The 17,832-nt window shown below is 53.2% G+C and overlaps 8 protein-coding genes across 8 annotated transcripts; 5 read left to right on the top strand and 3 right to left on the bottom strand.

The window, feature by feature from the left end:
• Positions 1 to 83: 83 nt before the first annotated feature.
• On the top strand, positions 84 to 1,081 carry COCMIDRAFT_37632 (uncharacterized protein; the record flags this gene model as incomplete). Its single annotated transcript, XM_007690748.1, has 2 exons — positions 84 to 600; positions 651 to 1,081. The coding sequence occupies 2 exons, from the start codon at positions 84 to 86 to the stop codon at positions 1,079 to 1,081; spliced, it is 948 nt and encodes a 315-aa protein (XP_007688938.1).
• An 886-nt stretch (positions 1,082 to 1,967) lies between these two features.
• COCMIDRAFT_6149 (uncharacterized protein) lies at positions 1,968 to 3,970 on the top strand (the record flags this gene model as incomplete). The annotated part of the gene is made up of 3 exons (XM_007690726.1): positions 1,968 to 2,011; positions 2,250 to 2,422; positions 2,493 to 3,970. The coding sequence occupies 3 exons, from the start codon at positions 1,968 to 1,970 to the stop codon at positions 3,968 to 3,970; spliced, it is 1,695 nt and encodes a 564-aa protein (XP_007688916.1).
• A 195-nt stretch (positions 3,971 to 4,165) lies between these two features.
• Positions 4,166 to 6,015, bottom strand: COCMIDRAFT_97903 (glycoside hydrolase family 13 protein; the record flags this gene model as incomplete). The annotated part of the gene is made up of 3 exons (XM_007690761.1): positions 4,166 to 5,032; positions 5,082 to 5,621; positions 5,686 to 6,015. The coding sequence occupies 3 exons, from the start codon at positions 6,013 to 6,015 to the stop codon at positions 4,166 to 4,168; spliced, it is 1,737 nt and encodes a 578-aa protein (XP_007688951.1).
• A 1,145-nt stretch (positions 6,016 to 7,160) lies between these two features.
• Positions 7,161 to 8,840, top strand: COCMIDRAFT_98010 (uncharacterized protein; the record flags this gene model as incomplete). Its single annotated transcript, XM_007690760.1, has 1 exon — positions 7,161 to 8,840. The coding sequence occupies one exon, from the start codon at positions 7,161 to 7,163 to the stop codon at positions 8,838 to 8,840; it is 1,680 nt and encodes a 559-aa protein (XP_007688950.1).
• Positions 8,841 to 11,289: 2,449 nt separating this feature from the next.
• COCMIDRAFT_37628 (uncharacterized protein) lies at positions 11,290 to 12,580 on the top strand (the record flags this gene model as incomplete). The annotated part of the gene is made up of 5 exons (XM_007690747.1): positions 11,290 to 11,325; positions 11,381 to 11,599; positions 11,661 to 12,055; positions 12,118 to 12,478; positions 12,539 to 12,580. The coding sequence occupies 5 exons, from the start codon at positions 11,290 to 11,292 to the stop codon at positions 12,578 to 12,580; spliced, it is 1,053 nt and encodes a 350-aa protein (XP_007688937.1).
• Positions 12,581 to 12,781: 201 nt separating this feature from the next.
• COCMIDRAFT_97880 (uncharacterized protein) lies at positions 12,782 to 13,261 on the bottom strand (the record flags this gene model as incomplete). Its single annotated transcript, XM_007690759.1, has 1 exon — positions 12,782 to 13,261. The coding sequence occupies one exon, from the start codon at positions 13,259 to 13,261 to the stop codon at positions 12,782 to 12,784; it is 480 nt and encodes a 159-aa protein (XP_007688949.1).
• A 300-nt stretch (positions 13,262 to 13,561) lies between these two features.
• Positions 13,562 to 15,151, bottom strand: COCMIDRAFT_6144 (uncharacterized protein; the record flags this gene model as incomplete). The annotated part of the gene is made up of 1 exon (XM_007690725.1): positions 13,562 to 15,151. The coding sequence occupies one exon, from the start codon at positions 15,149 to 15,151 to the stop codon at positions 13,562 to 13,564; it is 1,590 nt and encodes a 529-aa protein (XP_007688915.1).
• Positions 15,152 to 16,426: 1,275 nt separating this feature from the next.
• Positions 16,427 to 17,810, top strand: COCMIDRAFT_6143 (uncharacterized protein; the record flags this gene model as incomplete). Its single annotated transcript, XM_007690724.1, has 2 exons — positions 16,427 to 16,643; positions 16,717 to 17,810. 2 exons carry the CDS (start codon positions 16,427 to 16,429, stop codon positions 17,808 to 17,810), a joined length of 1,311 nt encoding a protein of 436 aa, XP_007688914.1.
• Between the last annotated feature and the right edge of the window lie 22 nt (positions 17,811 to 17,832).

Genomic DNA, 17,832 nt, shown 5'->3' with positions numbered 1-17,832 from the left:
TCTGCAACTAAAAGGCTGAAGACCTTACGTGCTGAACGTGGGGAAACACTACACAGTGACTTGGAAATACCCCGACTCTCATCATGCGCAGGTTCGAAACTTTGAACCCAGAGACCAAGGATCTGGTGCTATGTCTTCTACCTGCGCTTGCTACTTCTTTTGGCGTCTCGGACCCTGTAGACATCATCCCGCAGGACATCCGGATGCGCGCGTGGGATTGTGAGCGCCGTGACCACATCAAGGAAGAGACAGAGGACGACCCCCGCAACTGGGGCGTTCAGTTCATCAAGGACCTCATGGCAATTTCGCGTCTCAAGAAGGGCGATTTGGCTACATTTCAAGCGGATCTGTACGCAAAGTGCGCTCTGCATGAGTCCAAGCATCCTTGGTGCCGGTTAAACGACATCCGAGAGCTTAAGGACGAGTACGAGCACCCAGAACGCAAGAATCAAGTGGAGGTGGTGGAGCCATCGTCCAGCTCCTCGACTGATTCTTATTTTGAAGAGTTGGTAGAGCCGGATGAAGTGAAGGGTGCGAAGCGCCGCCGCGGTGGTGCTCACGAGGTCTACGAGGCTCGCATCATGAAGAAACGGCACAAGCGTAAGTGCCAAAGACTGATTCTGAAGGCCATGGATGCTCAAACTTGACAGATAAGCCCGCCCGTCTCCGCCGAGTGGATGCTGGTGGTTTCCAGCGCCACGACCCAGCTGCGAAGAAACGCCAACGTGCAAGTAACACACCCAACGACGCCCGTCGCATGGTCAACCGCAGCAGTCGACCAGTTCTCACCGACGAAGACGACGACGATGACATCAGCTCGGTGCCATCTGCCCGCGCCCCCTCTCTCCTTGCCCATTCGGCGCCCGCCTTTTCCCTCTCCCCTGGCCCACGGGCTGGTTCCACGTGCGAGGTTGATGCTTCGAGCGAGTCTCTGGCTGTGCAAAAGTTGCAGGCGGAGCTAGATGTCGCGGAAGCTGAGCTCAAGGCTGCCCGTCTCAAGTACCAATACATCCAGGCTAAGGAACAGGCCGAGGCGAGGCAGATGCACGGCGATGGTGGTGCTCCGAGAGATGCTCTCTGATTGGACCAGGGACATGACTGTGAGGAGAAAGGCATTGATGCATGTGGGTGAGTTAATTCCGAGCGCCTTGTATACACATGCTTCTAAGTCCTCGTATAGCAAGGAAGTCTAAGTCACCGCACGAGACTCTTGCCGCCGCGGCGGCAAATGGTGCATGTGGTCAGTGAATAGCTAGTTGGTGTGTCACGTGACCAATATATCCCGTTCTCCCATAGATGGATGTTGACACTGGGCATTGAATGACATACGTACATGTGCAATCTCATGGCAACGCCAATGCATTGAACGCATCCCTTTTGCAAGTCAAAGCTAATAGCAGGGAATTGCATGGGGCCGTCTGACGTGTGTACTTGGATACGCATATAGACGTAAGCAAGCCGTTCACTGATGGAGCATGGTTGACAAATGCTCGCCAGCTGAAACGGCTAAACAACGCCTTAACACGAAGGGAGAAGCTGGGAGTAGTACGAGCATGAATGTGCCATGTGTCCTAGCGGCCAGTAGATGAGGGTAATCTCCGAGGGGCGTGCAACATGGACGGGAAACAGGATCTACAGTGAGTATGTACATGGTAGATCTAAGTATACTTACATGGACACTGACAAGCGGGGCATCTGTCCGTCACATGCAAAACGTTCTAGGCTCTGCATGGAAGACTGCGCAGTCGAATGTGATCCCTGGGCTGGCCCGCACGCGGGTCGCCTTGACCTGCACGCTGCCGGCTGGACATGCACGAGGCCACGCCCACGATCCAGGTACAGGTATCCAACGTCTCCGCACCACCAGCAAAACCCCTCAGACCTGCTTGACTCGGTGCCTCGCATGAGCCTACGATGCACGCAGGCTAGTTTGGGATGGAGCTCCGACGTTAGCGCCTCTCCGCACTATGCCCATCCCGCCCCCGGATCTTCTGACCTTTCCGACTCCGAGGTTCGTCCTGGAGAGAAAAAAAAAGAGAGAGAGAGAGGGAGAGAAGGAAAAAGGACGGAGCCCAAGGAGAACAGAGCTATAACCACGCACCATGACCCGCTGCCATGGACCAGTCATCGCAGAAAAGAGTTTCCAAAGCATGCGACGCGTGCAAGCGACGAAAGGTGCGCTGCAACGGCCAGACGCGTTGCCAGCAGTGCGCCCACCTCGGACTGCGATGCATCTACTCGCCATCTAGCAAGCAGAGATCACAGGGCAAGAGAGGCCATATCATTTCAGAATTCAGAACCCAGACGTCCACGTCGCCTGCCACGGCGACGCCCATCTTGCCCGCTCACCCAGGGCAAGCCGCCTACCAGGCCGTATACACTCCGATTTCGCCCACCGTCACGAGCAGCGAAGCCGAAGCCAGTAGGTCTCTTTTCCTTCTTGCCTGAAGCTTGCAGAAACAATGCGGAATGCTGCTGCTGACCCGGAGCAGCATCTCCCGTTTCTTCTCTGACGTCGCAGTACACCAAGTCGTTTTTTCTCGACCTCATTCCCGACTATGTCGAGGGCGTGTACCCCGTGCATCCTGTCATCACCGCACATGAGCTCCGCCAGTACATTGAGGCCATGGACACTGATCCAGATGTTTGCTCCTTTGTGTATGCTTTTGGTGGCTGCACCCTCAATCTCACCCGCTATGGCGACCGCAGGACAGACGAAGTGGTACAGACGATTGAGAAGCTCATGGACCACTCCATCGACACCATGCGCCGCTCCCACAAGCATTGCCACTTTTCTGTCATGCGAGCAGTCCAGTCCATGTTTATCCACAACTGCTTGATGAGCCTGCAGGGCAGTGACGCCGCCTTCTTCTACATGCGCGACGCAATCACCATCATCCAGCTGCTGAGGATAGACAACCCGGAGAATGCCGCACAGCTGTCTGCCCCAGAGCGCTCTCGGAGACAGCGGCTGTACTGGCAAGCCTTCATCCACGAGCGCTTCCTGGCCATCCTCGACTATCGCCGCGCAATCCTGCCCCCGCTCTACACAATGCCCGAAGACGACCCCACGCTGCCTATCCAGGTGCACGAGGGCTTCAGTCATATTATCAAGCTATTCAAGCTACTCGATACGGAATTCCTCAACAGCTGGCTGGATTCGCAGGGCGCCAACGTCACTAGCACCTGGGTCGAAGCCAAGTCGCGCGAGCTCGAGGGCGACCCTGAGGCGGACGCGCGCGAGCTATCCATGTTGTCCATGATGCAGCGCGCCGATCTGTGCATCACACGCGAATGGTTGCGTACCTTGGTGTGGCGCCTCGCCATGAGCCAAACGCTGCTTTCCTCGCGCTCGCCCAAAGAATGCCTATCGCTCCTCTTCCCCGTGCGACTCTCGCAAACGCTGCGTCAACTAGTTTCGAGCATGTCACGGGAGGACATTGAGGTCCACGGCACAAGCATCACACAAAAGCTATTTGAAATCACAGACACCATTGCCGATGTGCTGATCCACGTGCCCGCCGCCACGCTTGACGAGACAGCACTGCGCATCGACGACTTTCTCTTCATCCTCGACTTTGTCCTGCTCATCCCCCATCTCGACCACACCCGCCGTGGCATCTTGCTTGAGAAGCTGGAGCGTCTGCAGACAATGTTCCCAGAAGTCCTGAGTAATGCTAGCTCACCGAATCTGCCCCTCGATGTGCATAGTCCCTCCAGTGGCAGCAACAATAACAACAACACCAGTAACAGCACTGGTCCCGTTGTGCCAAGTGACCCTTGGTACCAGGTCACACAGTCCAAGACGGCCGCGGGACTCGAGCTCATGGCAGACGGGCATGGAGTGCTTCAGGCGCCAGCAGCCCAAGGAGCACTACCCCGAGGCGAGGCAAGGAGCGGCTTGCTGGCTACCTGGAACAACATCTCCAGGCGCCTGACCATGCAGGTGGCAACATTTGGTGATGGATAATAACCAGATATGCACATGTCCACATGTACATGTCATATATTGTTAGAATTTTATATTCTAATGACAACCATGGTCAAACGCGATGAGGATAATGATGACGATGATGATAATGATGATAATGATGATGATGATGACCACCATGTTGATATCAACTCATCCGTCAATCTCTAACAGAATTTCTCGTCATAACATTCATTACACATAAAGATAGACCCTTCCCTCGTACGGCGCTAGCGTCTTCTCCTCAATGCCCTCATCTTGCCGGCTACTTACCAGCAGCTGCATTTTCTGCGCCGCCACGCTCTCTGGCAAAATCAGCTGCTTGCTCTCGTCTGTGAAGTTGCAAATACACAGCGCCCGCCTTCCCTGCCATGTCTTGCTGAAAATGTAAAATTGCTCATTGTCAACATCGAGATCGTCGTACTGGCCAAAGACGAGCAAATCCTTGTGCTCCTTGCGCAGCTGCAGCATATGTTTCCAGAAACCCAGCACAGATGTCTTGTCGTTTTGTTGCGCCTTTGCATTGCAAATGTCTGCGTCTTCTAGCGGCCGCATCCACGGCTTGTCTTTTGCATCCGGCGGGCTGAAGCCATTGTACGGCGCGGTACTCCAGCTCATGGGCACGCGTGCGTGGTCGCGCGCAAGATGCTGCAGCGACTTGTGTGCAGCAGCGAGCGCGTCGACATCGTCATTAGTGCGCCTGGCAACCATCTTGTAGTAATTTGATGACTCGACGTCTTTGTATTCGCTCATGTCCCAGGATTCGGGGAAGTTTGTCATGCCGATTTCCTGGCCCTGGTAAATGAACAGCGTGCCGCTCAGGGCGCTCAGCATGAGGGCAAGCATCTTGCCGCCAGCGACGCGGTGCTCCGGGGCGTCAGAAGTGAAGCGCGTAATTGACCGAGCTTGGTCGTGGTTCTCCAAAAAAGCAGTGGTCCAGCTGTCAGACGGAGGTCGGATCAGATCTTGAGTGCGGGCTATTGCGCGCTTGAGTTGTGGCAGTGTCCAGTTGTTGGGCGTGGTTTGGAATTTGTAGGGGCCTTGGCCAACATCGACTACGTCCTGGGTTGGGTGAGCACTAGGTCATTACAATGAAACCAAGTCCACTTACAAATTGAAACACCATGGAGAGTCGCTTCTCCTTGGCGCTTACGTATTGGTGGACTCTGTTGATATCAAGTGTGTGTGGGCACTCGCCGACTGTCATGGCATCGTACTTTTCCAGAATCTGATTCATCTCGCCCAGAAACTCGTCCATTCGCGGGCCGTTGCAGTACTGGTAGCCGGCAAACTGCCACTCTGATCCCGGATCGGTGATGGGGGCGTCGCGCATGTCGCCCTTGCTGTACATGTTGACGGTGTCAACGCGGAAGCCGTCGACACCACGCTTGAGCCAGAACTCCATGGCCGACTCGTATATGGCTTTACGCGTCTCTGGATTTTCCCAGTTCAGGTCGGGCTGCTCCGGACAGAAAAGATGGAGGTAGTATTCTTGGGTATGCTCGTCCCATTCCCAGACACTGCCGGTGAAGTTGGAGACCCAGTTGTTGGGTGGTTTGCGTATGCCATCGACGTAGCGGGCGGGACGCCAAATGTACCAGTCACGCTTTGGGTTGTCCTTTGACGAGCGTGATTCTTGGAACCATTGGTGCTATAGTGTGGGCAGTGAGCATTGGATGGCCGATGGCATAGCAAAGCACGTGACTAGAGCATACCTGGTCTGAAGTGTGGTTGATAACGAGATCCAGGATGATCTTCATGCCCCGCGAATGGGTCTCGTCAATCAGCCTCTGCATGTCCTGGACGGTGCCATATGGTCTGTAGACGTCCTCGTAGTTGCGGATGTCGTAGCCCATGTCGACCTGAGGCGAGTCGTACATGGGGCAGACCCAGATGACATCGACGCCAATGGAGTGGATGTAGTCGAGTTCTGAGATGATGCCATTGAGGTCACCAATGCCGTCGCCGTTGCTGTCCTTGAACGAGGCGGGGTATATCTGGTAGACGACGGCGTCCTTCCACCAGGGTCGGGGAGTGATTGTCATTGTGGCGGCGGTGTTGGGGGTGGGCACAACTTGGTCAGAGGACAATGCCGTCGTCATGGCTTTCGGTGGTACCGGCGCCTTTCTTATAGGTTTCCCTGGAGGAACCACTAGGAGCAAGAGCAGTAGTTGTGGTGGTTGTGGCCGTCACCCCGCACACGGCATGGACGTGGGATGGAATAGTGTACACTACTCTACACTACACTACATACATCCGGGCCGGGAAGATTCTCGGGATGCCTCGGAATGATTTTCGGGACGGCGGGATGTTTCTCGGCAGGATTTGGATTGGGTGCATGTCGGCCCGGGGCCCAGGAACGCCATCCAGCACCGCCATCCCCCGCAACGACGCAGCCTCGACCCCACAGTCTGCTAACCTTCACCCCACAGATAGCCTCGCATCCCCTCGTGCTCCCCATGCTACTGCCCCAGACTGCTTCCCCGCCGACATGTGTTTCCCCTGCCACTCCAACCGTCGTCTATCCTGGGCCGCCCGTCCAAGGGAATAAGCGAGGCATTATGCGAGTGCGGGGAGATTGCGGCTTCGGCCCTGGTGCACGCACGCTATCGATTTCTGGCACCCGACATGGCGCCAATCACCGCTCGCTCACCTCCCCCTTTGCTCCTCGACGACGACACCACACTCGACACACTTCCCTGGCGAGGACCTGGCGAGGGCATTGTCGCCACACGTGATGCCCTCTATTCGTGCCTTTGGCCTCTGCTTCGGTCCGACAGTGCGCAAACCATTGGCCAAACATTGAGCCTCCGACTTCTTACATGGCGCACCCGCGTCGGCGCCCATGGCCCCCTCCGGCCTAGCCTCAAAGCCATGACCTCAGGCCGAGTCGCGCAAAGACTATGGCCTCGACATGTTCGCTCGTGGCGTCGCTCCCCGCATCCTCTGTCTCACTCCATCCTCCCCAGCTGCTAATTTGGCACGAGCGGACTTTAGACTTTGGATGCGCATGGGTACGGGTTGTCTGGGGTCACAATCCATATGTATAAGTATACCTTGCAGTTTCACCCTTGACATTACCGTTCCACAGGCAGCTCCACCCTTCCCAACAGGCCGGGCTTTGACCCAGACTCCTTGCCGGCATCTTCAGTAATAGAAATCACCAACCCCCCTTTTTGGCCACACAGCCATGTCTCGCCGCAACAGCAGCATCGTCGGCCCCGACCCGGAACAGGCACGCCGCCTCTCAATTGCTGCCCCAGACATGAAGCAGGTTCTCCACGATGCCAGCAAAGGAACCCAGGCCGAGCAGCAGATGAGCCTGGCACAGGGCATCAAGCTGTACCCCAAGGCCATTGCCTGGTCCGTTTTACTCTCTGCAGCCATCATCATGGAGGGCTTCGACAAGGTCCTCATTGCCAACCTCATGGCAGTGCCAGCCTTCAAGCGCAAGTTTGGCCAGCCGCTCCCCGACGGCAAGTACGAGGTCACCGCAGCATGGCAAGCTGGACTAACCAACGGCGCCTATGTTGGCGAGTTTATGGGCCTGATGCTCAACGGCCTGCTCGCAGATCGATTCGGATACAAAAAGACCATGATTGGAGCCTTGTTCGCCACAAACATGTTCATCTTCATCGTCTTCTTCGCACACAACGTTGAAATGCTCCTAGGCGGCCTTATCCTTTGCGGTATTCCATGGGGTGTCTTCCAGACTCTGACTTGCACATATGCTGCCGAAGTCGTGCCTGTCCCCCTCCGTCCGATTCTCACCACCTACGTCAATCTCTGCTGGGTCATTGGCCAATTTCTCGCCTCGGGCGTGCTCAAGGGCGTGGCTGAGAGACCCGATCAGTGGGCCTACCGTATCCCCTACGCCCTACAGTGGATCTGGCCTCTTCCCCTGATGATTGGCATCTCGTTTGCACCAGAGTCACCATGGTGGCTCGTGCGCAAGGATCGCTGTGATGAGGCAAAGAAGATGTTGATGCGCCTGACATCTCCCGAGAGACTCCCCGAGTTCAATCCCGATGAGACTATTGCCATGATGCGCCATACCAATGCCATGGAGATGGCTGTATCTGAAGGCACTTCATACCTTGACTGCTTCAAGGGAACCGACCTCCGACGAACCGAGATTGCTGCCATGGCGTGGTTTACCCAGGCTTTCTGTGGAGCCAGTCTCATAGGGTATAGCACCTACTTCTTCCAGCAAGCCGGTCTCAGCGATGCTGATGCCTTTTCCATGAGTCTTGGTCAATACGCAATCGGTGCCGTGGGTGTTTTTGCCGCCTGGGCCCTCATTCAACGGATAGGACGTCGAACTTTGTACGTCGTTGGTGATTTTGTCATGGTCGTGCTTATGTGCGTCATTGGCGGACTTGGCACCATCCCCAAGGGCAACATTGGAGCACAATGGGCAATTGGTTCCATGCTTCTGCTCTTTGCCGCTGCATACAACTGCACCGTCGGCCCAGTGTGTTACTCGATTGTCGCCGAAATCCCATCTACTCGTCTCCGCCAAAAGACTGTTGTTCTTGCCAGGAACTTTTACAATATCGGATCCATCATCGGCAATGTCCTAACTCCACGCATGCTTAACCCTGGTGCCTGGAACTGGGGTGCCAAGAGCGGCTTCTTCTATGCTGTGACTGCTTTCGGGTGCTTCGTATGGGCCTTTTTCCGCCTACCCGAGCCCAAGGGAAGAACTTACGGAGAACTCGACATTCTCTTCGAGAGGCGCGTGCCTGCACGCAAGTTTGCCACTACCATTGTTGACAGCTTCCTTGTCAGCGATGCCGACAGTGATTATACAGAGAAGAAAGGAGCTTCCACTCATCTTGAGCAGGTTCATTCCAAGGAGGCTACGTGAGACGATCAGGACGGACATGGACAACTTCTACTAAACATGTGTTATGAGCCTTTGTATGCCAGTATATACATTCTTTCGCTTTAGCTGTTTCCCGGACATGCCACTTTCATATAGACTTTTTAGTGATTATAGTAATTCACGGTATTCTTTGCAATGTCTAGATACAGTGGTAGCGATATCTTGTCAACAATTTTATACGATTGCCAAGTACACCGAGGCGGGTTAGCTCAGGAACCACCTACTAGCAAATACCCCCCCTGTGTCGATCTTTGAACGAGAATACGAGAAGTGTGGACAGCGTATTTGCCAACCATGTCTGCACATTATCGTCAAGTTGAACTCTAGTAACAAATTTAGCATGAATTGTCGCTTGTAGTATATATTTGGCATGTTGATGTGCCTGTAGTAAGTTCGGATGCTACAACGATTGCTGGCAGTGGTAAACTAATCCAAGGTAAGAGGATAAGAGACGTGATAGATTGGGATATAGGTAGGTGTATACAAAGGGCAACTTGTACTTCTTCATACGGCTTCAATCAAATCGGCTGTAGATGTCGTGTCTGGCTTGACTTACGAGTACACAGACAGTTCGCCATTGCTGCGACCACGGGTATTCGAACATTCTTGTACTTCAGTTGATCTGTCTCCTGTCATGGTACTTACGACTCATGCCCTAGTGACGTTTCGGCAACCCATCCCTCACATAATCACCTAGCCGCCGTCTTTTGTAGCGGCGGCATTCATGACTCGATTTGCATATGTCACTAGTCCCATGCTAATATTCCGGCAACAAATTCTCCGCTGTACCTGCATGTACGCCCCTTAACAAGCCAGGATCGGCTCACCGGTGAGTCAATTAACTAGACATAACGCAGCTTGTGCTAAGATGTGACACATTCGTCTACAGATCCATTACTACTCCTTTTACTATTACTGTTAATGCTTCTGTGAGGGATCCTCTGAGATGCACTGGAGTTCGCATCGATAGAGTGTGATACGTTCCGGCTGATTGCTGATAAACCCTGTGATCAGGATCATGAACGAGGGGTTGGTAGAAGAGCGCGATGGCTAGTCAGGTCATGTCATCTGCGTGGCATTGCATCGTCCGTGATCTCGGTTCACTGTCTCCCGGTACTAGTACCTTTTTTTTTACAGTTTTGACTCCCATGCGACGAAAGTTAGTGACCGAGTGATCTACCGATTACCAGGCATCACTTGTACATGATAAATGCTACTAAATTTTAGCCCGAGGACATTGAGCAACCAGTGGTACATCCTCATCATGCCTTTCTCAACTTTTTCTTGGTGATCAAGGCGTATGATATACCACAACCATTACTTGGGTTGGCATGTGCTTTTGGTATCTTCAAATCTTGGTTTTAGCCGTGCTCTGAATGTGGCTCTACAATTGATCGGAGGATCCTCCGTTATGATTTGGTTGCGCAAACTGCTTCTTAGCCTTTTTTCGAGTGGTAGCGACGGCAACTGCACCCCTGCTACTGCAAAGACAACCCACTTATGCCATAGCTTTATCGGGCACCTATTCAGTACCGGATGCAGCCGCGCTGAAAGATGAATTTCCCCACGGTCTAGAAACCGTCGTGCGACTGGCATGCATGTTGTGGCGTTAATACTCTACAGCACCATTGCTTCCTCAAAGACAGTGATTTACGCGGTAATGCGTACAAGAGAAGCTGGGGAGTTTTACAGAGGTTTTTGGTATCAAACAAGCAGATCGACTAGAACGTACGATATTGACGTAAAGGACCCGTACAATCGCCAAAATGCCGTCCAGAAAGCGAGTGCTAGGCCTGTTGTATTCCCAACGCGCGATTGAATAGCACGTTACGAACATTTGCGAATCCAAAAAGCCTAGAAAAGCGTAGTCTTCTCCCTGTGAAAAAAGCCAATTCGTCAAAAAGCTCAACTGGCTGAATGGACACAAGTCGTGTAGCAGCCATCTGAAATGTCCACTATGCACAGGTCTGCTTATGGCTCTCTGGCTCGTTCCAGAAATTGATCATCGGGCGCGCTCCGGCAAAGTTTATTCTTCTGCTGAATATCAAAAGCAAGCAATGCCAAGCCGTAATCTACCCAGAAAACCCCGCGATCTTGATCTATGGTCCCACACAGAGGAGCTATAGGCTCGCTGCGTTGCATCGCTATAGGAATGTCCTATTGCCGAGCCGCCAGCTAGAGACAGAACGACACTGACTTGTGTCAGGGAATTCCGGTGCTCTGTAACATTTGCGCGCGTATTCTAGCGTGGCAAAGGAGTGTGGCACACATTCCAAACTTATGTCACATTGCCGTACGTAGACTTGCATACTTTAACTATGGGGTATAAGTGCGTAACGGCAGGCCTTCCGCTCACGACGCTCCACCTTTTGGAAAAACATAAACCACCCCACGTTTTTGTCCACTCGGCCCACAATTCTACGAAGCCATCATGGGCATCGGACCTCGCGCCAGCGAGATGGTCAGGGTATGCTAAGTAAAAAAAACAGTCTGTTTTATACATAATTGACGACTATGAGCAGATCGAGGTGGCGTTTCTAGTCATTTCCTGGATAGCTGTAGTGCTCCGGGTCTACGTGCGGACAAGTATAGTCAAGGCATTCGGCTGGGATGACCGATGGATGTTGTTCGCGCAACTCATGCATACCACAAATGTTGGTTGCGCCACTGGAGGCGCACTCACCGGCACTGGAAGACTGGCAAAGGACCTTACACCAGGAAGCATGATGATAGCCTTACGAGTATGCGAACCCCAGTGAGTGCCTAGTTGGTGTCCATGTACTAACGCTCATTTCATTGTAGTTTTGGTGGATTTGCTATTGGACATACTGTCTGACCATGATCAGCGCCAAAGTATCCCTTGGTCTTTCACTTCTCCGCTACACACCATATACGCATGTGCGATCTCGTCGCATGACGTACTTTGCCATTTGGATTAGTATCGTCATAGGCGCTGCATACGGCCTCATCGCAATGTTCCAATGCAAACCCGTCCGCTTCTTTTGGACCAGAGCCATCGGCGAAACAGGAACATGTATCGACATCCACGTCATCATGTCCTTGACATATGTCATGTCTGCCATTTTTGCCGCTTCTGATTTCAGCTTTGCTATTCTTCCTGTCTTTCTAGTCAGGGGCTTGACAGTGAGTCGCAATCAAAAGCTCGCGCTGATTCCTATCTTGAGTATGGGATGCATGTCCGTCACCCCAATCTTGCACGTGGAACTGCGAATACAAATGGGCTAATGTAGCATCACAGTGCAAGCTCGGCAGTTATTGTGCGCCTGGCTTACGTACAGACCTTCCTCGACCCAGAGTTCCTCTATAGCACGGTACCCATCGCGATTTGGTCAGAAATAGAAATGAGTCTGGCCATTACTGCTGGCTCGCTCTCCACACTACGTCCCTTATATCGCCTCGCTGCGCAAAAGTTCTTGTGGAGAACAAGCCTGTTTAGTAACCGCCGCTCGCTTGCATCTTTAGACATGACCACGAGACCGAGACATAGCGATGCAACAAATGGCAGCTCCAAACATAATAAAAAAACATCCAATACTGACTCTTGCCCCGAGTTGGAGCGCAGTATGGCGAGAGCGGCAAGCGAGGATCTGGAGCTTGAGGTTTGTGAACCACATGCAAAAGCAAACTTGTGGAATATAGTCAAAATAACCGACGTGCAGGCTGACCATAGTCACCGTGCTTCGCAGAAAGAGATGGTCTAATTCCAAGTTAATATCATTGTGATGGCTGTTAGAATCGCAGCTGCATTGCGCACAATGCATGGTTAAGCACCTTGGATTTCACAGTGATACTACACACAGGCAAAGGACACATGTACAATTGATCAGCCATTGACGGTCGCTTGCAGAGATGTAACCCGCAAATTCAAGGATGAGCAAAGTGCTCCATGACCCAGTGCGAGTCTACTGCCTCTTGACGCCCTTGACGCCCTTGACGCCTTCCTCCTTCCCGAACCCCACGCCCATCAAAAATGCGGCACGGACGGCGCCTGCAAAGACTGTGATACCTAGGCTTGCCCAATCCTCTGCCCGCCACGCTCCAGGGCTCAACCGACCCTGACCTCCCAGGACACGCCATGCACTCCAGTAATATGCTAGATCCACTGTCAGACAAGCAACCTGTACAATAGACCAGATGTTGACGTCGTCTGTGTACCGCAGCAGCACAGCAGACACGATGCCAAAGTCTAGCATGCCGCCTCCGCGCTGTGTCAGCACCATGATATGCCCTTGGTCTGGCACGGGGGGCGAGGGAATGTGGGACGAAAGGACGAGAGAGGGGAGGAAAAAGTCCATAGACGCGCCCCAGACGCAGATGAGGGGGTCGAGGTAGGTGAAGAAGAGGCGATAAAAGTTTGGGATGCGTGTGTATGAGGGAGTCATGGATGGCATCTTGGAGTCGACGTGTTTGTGTATCGATCTAGCCTTGTTGTCGAGGGGCTGGATGTCTAGCGACGGCTTGCAACAAGGGCTGGCAGGGTAGAATGATAATGTTAGGGTCGGAAAAAGACGCATGTGTGGATGAGCAGGACCTACTTGACTAAGTGTAGATGGCAGATGCAACGAAGATCTGCCTCTAAATCACAATTGTGGGAGCTGGGGTACAGGGAGTGGGTATCAGCTCTGTAGCCCCACACTACTCCTACTGTGGCGCCAACGTGCACTAGGCCAAGTCATTTGCCGCTATCTTTCTATTGGCGGGTGCAAGGTTCCATCAAAACCAATTCGCTTCCGCTCGCCAGCCATTCGCTTAATGGCCTGCTCAAGCTCTTCTCGGAGAGCACCCCTTTTACTCTCCATATCGGCGAACGCGTGTTTGTAGTCGTCGTCATGTTGGGACAGGAGCGACTCTTGTATATACTCACCATGTGTTGCAAACGTCTCTGCAATTTCGTCGAGGCCCGTCTCGCTATCGACGATATGACGCACGACCCGTTTCGACGTACTGATCAAGACATCATGTAGGCTGCACTGATGAGGCTCAAAGCTCTTCTCCCACCCAATCTCTTCGGCTTCTGACGAAGGTAGCTGGGGTTCGGAGGAGAATAAATACTCGGCAGAGGTCGAACTGTGACTGCTAATAGGCGAGTGCACCCTTGGTGGCGAAGAATCGAGATAAACAGGCAAAATTTCGGCTTCTGAAGTGTGTTGCTGGTCGTTACGGCAGTCACCAGCAAGAGTACTACATTGGTTGCTAAGATCCAGATCAACAACTTTTGATCCGTCCTCTGTCAAACGACGTAAGAACGATGTGGCTTTTCCGCTCTTGGTCCTTCGTGTGAAAGGATCACTTTTTGCAGTTTGCGAATCTCCTGCCCGCTTCTCATGCGCTACATCATCGCAATTTGCGTGGCCGGATATAGCCGTTGATTCTGCGTTTGGTGATGCGGGTATAGGCTTGCTGTTGCTCGACAGTATCGCTGTCACAGCTCGAGTATCCTGTGACCAATCATTCATTTCGTCGGCTTCGTAAGGTATCGGTGGCGACGATGGCATTTGTGAGAAAACGTCATCGAGAAGAGGTCTCCTTGCATCCCTTGGCGTGTGGAGCCGTTTCTGTGTCTCCACAAGTTTCTTCTTCGGCTTCGTCGGGGTCAACGGCGCTTGAGTGATGTGTGAAGGTAACATTGGTTTTTTGAACCTTGTCTGAGAGGCGTCTATTGGCTTCTGTGAACCCTTCAGTCCTGCAATCAGCGAATGTCGCGAAGATACGGCAGATGATGCAGGTTTGATGAATGATTTCGATTGATCTCGTTGCTTTTCTGCACAATCGATTGAACCCTCAGGGTTATTTGCCTGCAGCCGTGGCTTCTTGTTCTGCTTCCCGTCCTCTTTGGTGTCCCTATCCGCTTTGCGCTTTGCGCTAGACTGCTTGTTCTTGTTCTTGTTCCTCTTCTTCTCGATCTGACTTGGAACATAGTCTTCGTCGTCATCAACCTTGTGCTTGATATGTGGTTTACATGTTCTAGTATTGTTTGTGACCTTCTTGCCGGGAACAATCTCAGAACGATGCGATCTTCTCTTTATCAACAATGCTGCAATAGGCGTGTCTGGACCAGACACTCCTTTTTCTCCCGTTTTGGCATATGCGTTTTTGTCATCAGACTGTGGACCAAACTGCTGTAAAGCCTTTTGCTTAGCAACTCGGGAAACACGGACTAGTTTTCCCTTGCCAGAGGTCGGCAGCATGGAAGCTGATGATGATGTTGTTGCGTTTTTGTCTTTAGGTGGTGCTTGTGGACTGGTTGGATCGAAGAAGTATTTTTCGGTCATAGTTGGGAAATCCGGACCCACTGTGGTCGGCGGCAGAAACAAGGGTGCAGAGTTGTGTATGAGGCGCGTCGCTCTGTGGCTGGCTAAGCGCAGCTTCGAACGGACGCAACAGCTATACGATGGAAGAAGAACAAGAAGGTGAAGAGGGGGTATGGGGAAATGCACATGCCCGCGAAGTAGAAGAGAAGATATAAGTGTAGACAAAGGAAAGACATCCGCTTTGGGCGCCAGCGCCAGGGCACGTGGGAGTGAATGGTGGGAGTGGGAGTGGTAGAGGTGGCAGTAGGGGAGGCGCGACTATCGGGCCTTGACGTCAGACACTGACGCGCGAGTTTCGCGACGCGCCCGAAACGGCAGCGTTGATGGATTAACGGGTCCATTGGCGGACAGCGTGCGTTGCACTGTCTATCTGTTTAGCATTCGTTGGCTGGCTTGCAAGATTCAATAGTCTGGAATGCCTGGTTGACAATAGAGCATACACACATACGTAGTGGTTGCACCTGCCCAGCGCATAAGTACTCGCTTCACGGCAGCTGTAGGAGACTGGATGCCATGTCGGCTCAGCAATTGCACATGCTGGGTGGAGGAGTGAAGCAGTACTGGAGACTAGTAGACTTTACTGCTCTGACATTTTGTTTGGACTGTAAGGCTGGATGATGTAATCTGCTCTAACTAACTATCCGAGTCATGTTGATATAAGCGTAGATGCTACCAAGTGGGGGGCTGACCCAGTCACGTGACTGTGCTCCTTGGGCAACAGCATGCACATGGCACAACAGGACAGGATGGCAGCAGGCTGGTTGGTTTGCTATTCTGTTGTCCGTGTATATGTGCCGTAGTCTATACTAGGCAATATAAAGATGGAGAGTATATCATCTTTCTCACGCGTATGCATGATGTTGACAGCAGCCGAGGAGGAGTGTATGGCAGTGTGGTGTAGTAGGGTGAGCCGGGTGTACACACACCCACATATATACATATATACATATATAAGTAGGCAAGTAATATAGTAGTGCTAGTAGTGGTTATAGCAATAATAGAAATAGTAGTAATGGCTGGTGTGGGGTGAGGATGTGTAACATGACTATTATCATGTACCATGTGGTATGCAATACGTGCTATCGATAGTAGTACTTACTTAGCAGCAAACTCCAAAAATGCAACACAAATCTTGGCATCCCACCCACCACTCGACGGGCGCATCCCATTGTCAACCTCGCACCCGCCCCGCCCCCCTCACACACTCCGCACGCCAAATTCACAGCGACAACCACCATGCCTGGCGCAAAGACGACCCTACTCATCGAGGGCTCCTTCGACGAGCTTACCGACGAGTTCGCACAATACATTGACAGCCTCAAAAAATCCCAAGGCGATGACAGCGCCGCCCTCCAGGCCGAGACGGCCGAGCTGCTCAAGGATAACAAAAAGGATGAAGTGCTCAAGAAGCTCGTCGTCGCCAGCCAGGCCCTCAACCAGGCGCCAGAGAAGGGTATGCCGCGCCCCGCACCGCACCGCACTTGACTTGCCTCGCACAAAGCGCCCGTCTAACCATGAGTGCGCAGAGTTCATTGCCGCCTACAACCTGCTCATCCACCTCGTAAATCAGTCGCCCAATGTCTCCATGTTCCTGCCCAAGATGTGCCAGAACCTCAGCGCCCCCATCTCGTCGTCGCCCTACAACGGCGGCGGACTCGCCCTGTCCATCCTAAGCACCATCTTCAACACAACACAGCCCACCAGCGAGGCTCGTTACCAGGTCCTGCTCGCCATCCTCCGTGCCATCCGTGCCACCTCCAACTTTGAGACGCTGCGTCCCCAGCTCAAGCACCTCGACACCTGGCTTCTTGAGTGGAAGACGCCCGACGACGACGCCCGCAAGCTCTACCTGGCCGTCAGCGATGTCGCCGCCGACGCGGGTGAGACGGAGCAGGCATACACATATCTGCTACGCGCACTGCGTACCTTTTCCTCAGACCAGGCCTCGTCGCCCGACGCCCGTGACCTCTCACTCCGCGCGCTCAAGTCGGCACTCACCCACCCCCACCACTTTGACTTCCAGGACCTCACCGACCTCGACTCAATCCAGGCCCTGCGCAACTCGGACCCCGTCTACTTCCAGCTGCTTGAGATCTTCAACTCAGACCTACTCGACGACTTCAACGACTTCAAGGACGAGCATGACGGCTGGGTCGAAGAGTCTGGCCTTGACGGCACTGCCCTCAACCGCAAGATGCGCCTACTCACCCTTGCCTCCATGGCCGCCTCGGCCGGCCAGACACGGTCGCTTCCCTATGATAAGATTGCAAAAGGCCTACAGGTGCCCCTGGAAGACGTGGAGATGTGGGTCATTGACGTGATCCGCGCCGGCCTCGTCGAGGGCAAGCTCAGCCAGCTTAACCAGACGTTCCTCATCCATCGCTCCACATACCGAGTCTTTGGCGACAACCAGTGGCGGGAGGTGGCTTCAAGATTAGATCTGTGGCGCAATAGTCTGCAGGGTGTCTTGCATGTCATCCAGCAGGAGAAGCAGAGGTTCCTCCAGGAAAAGGAGGATGAGGCCAACAAGGCTGACCAAAAGGCTGACATGGCCTCGAGATTTGGCGGCCGGGGCGGCCAGCGGAAGCAGCAGAGGGCTATTGATGAGGATTTGGACTAAGCAAAACATGGTGTCTTAGGTG

The sequence above is a fragment of the Bipolaris oryzae genome, assembly GCF_000523455.1.
Source record: "Bipolaris oryzae ATCC 44560 unplaced genomic scaffold scaffold_84, whole genome shotgun sequence".
In the NCBI taxonomy this organism is placed as follows: Eukaryota; Fungi; Ascomycota; class Dothideomycetes; order Pleosporales; family Pleosporaceae; genus Bipolaris; species Bipolaris oryzae.
This window is presented reverse-complemented; position numbering and strand designations above follow the sequence as displayed.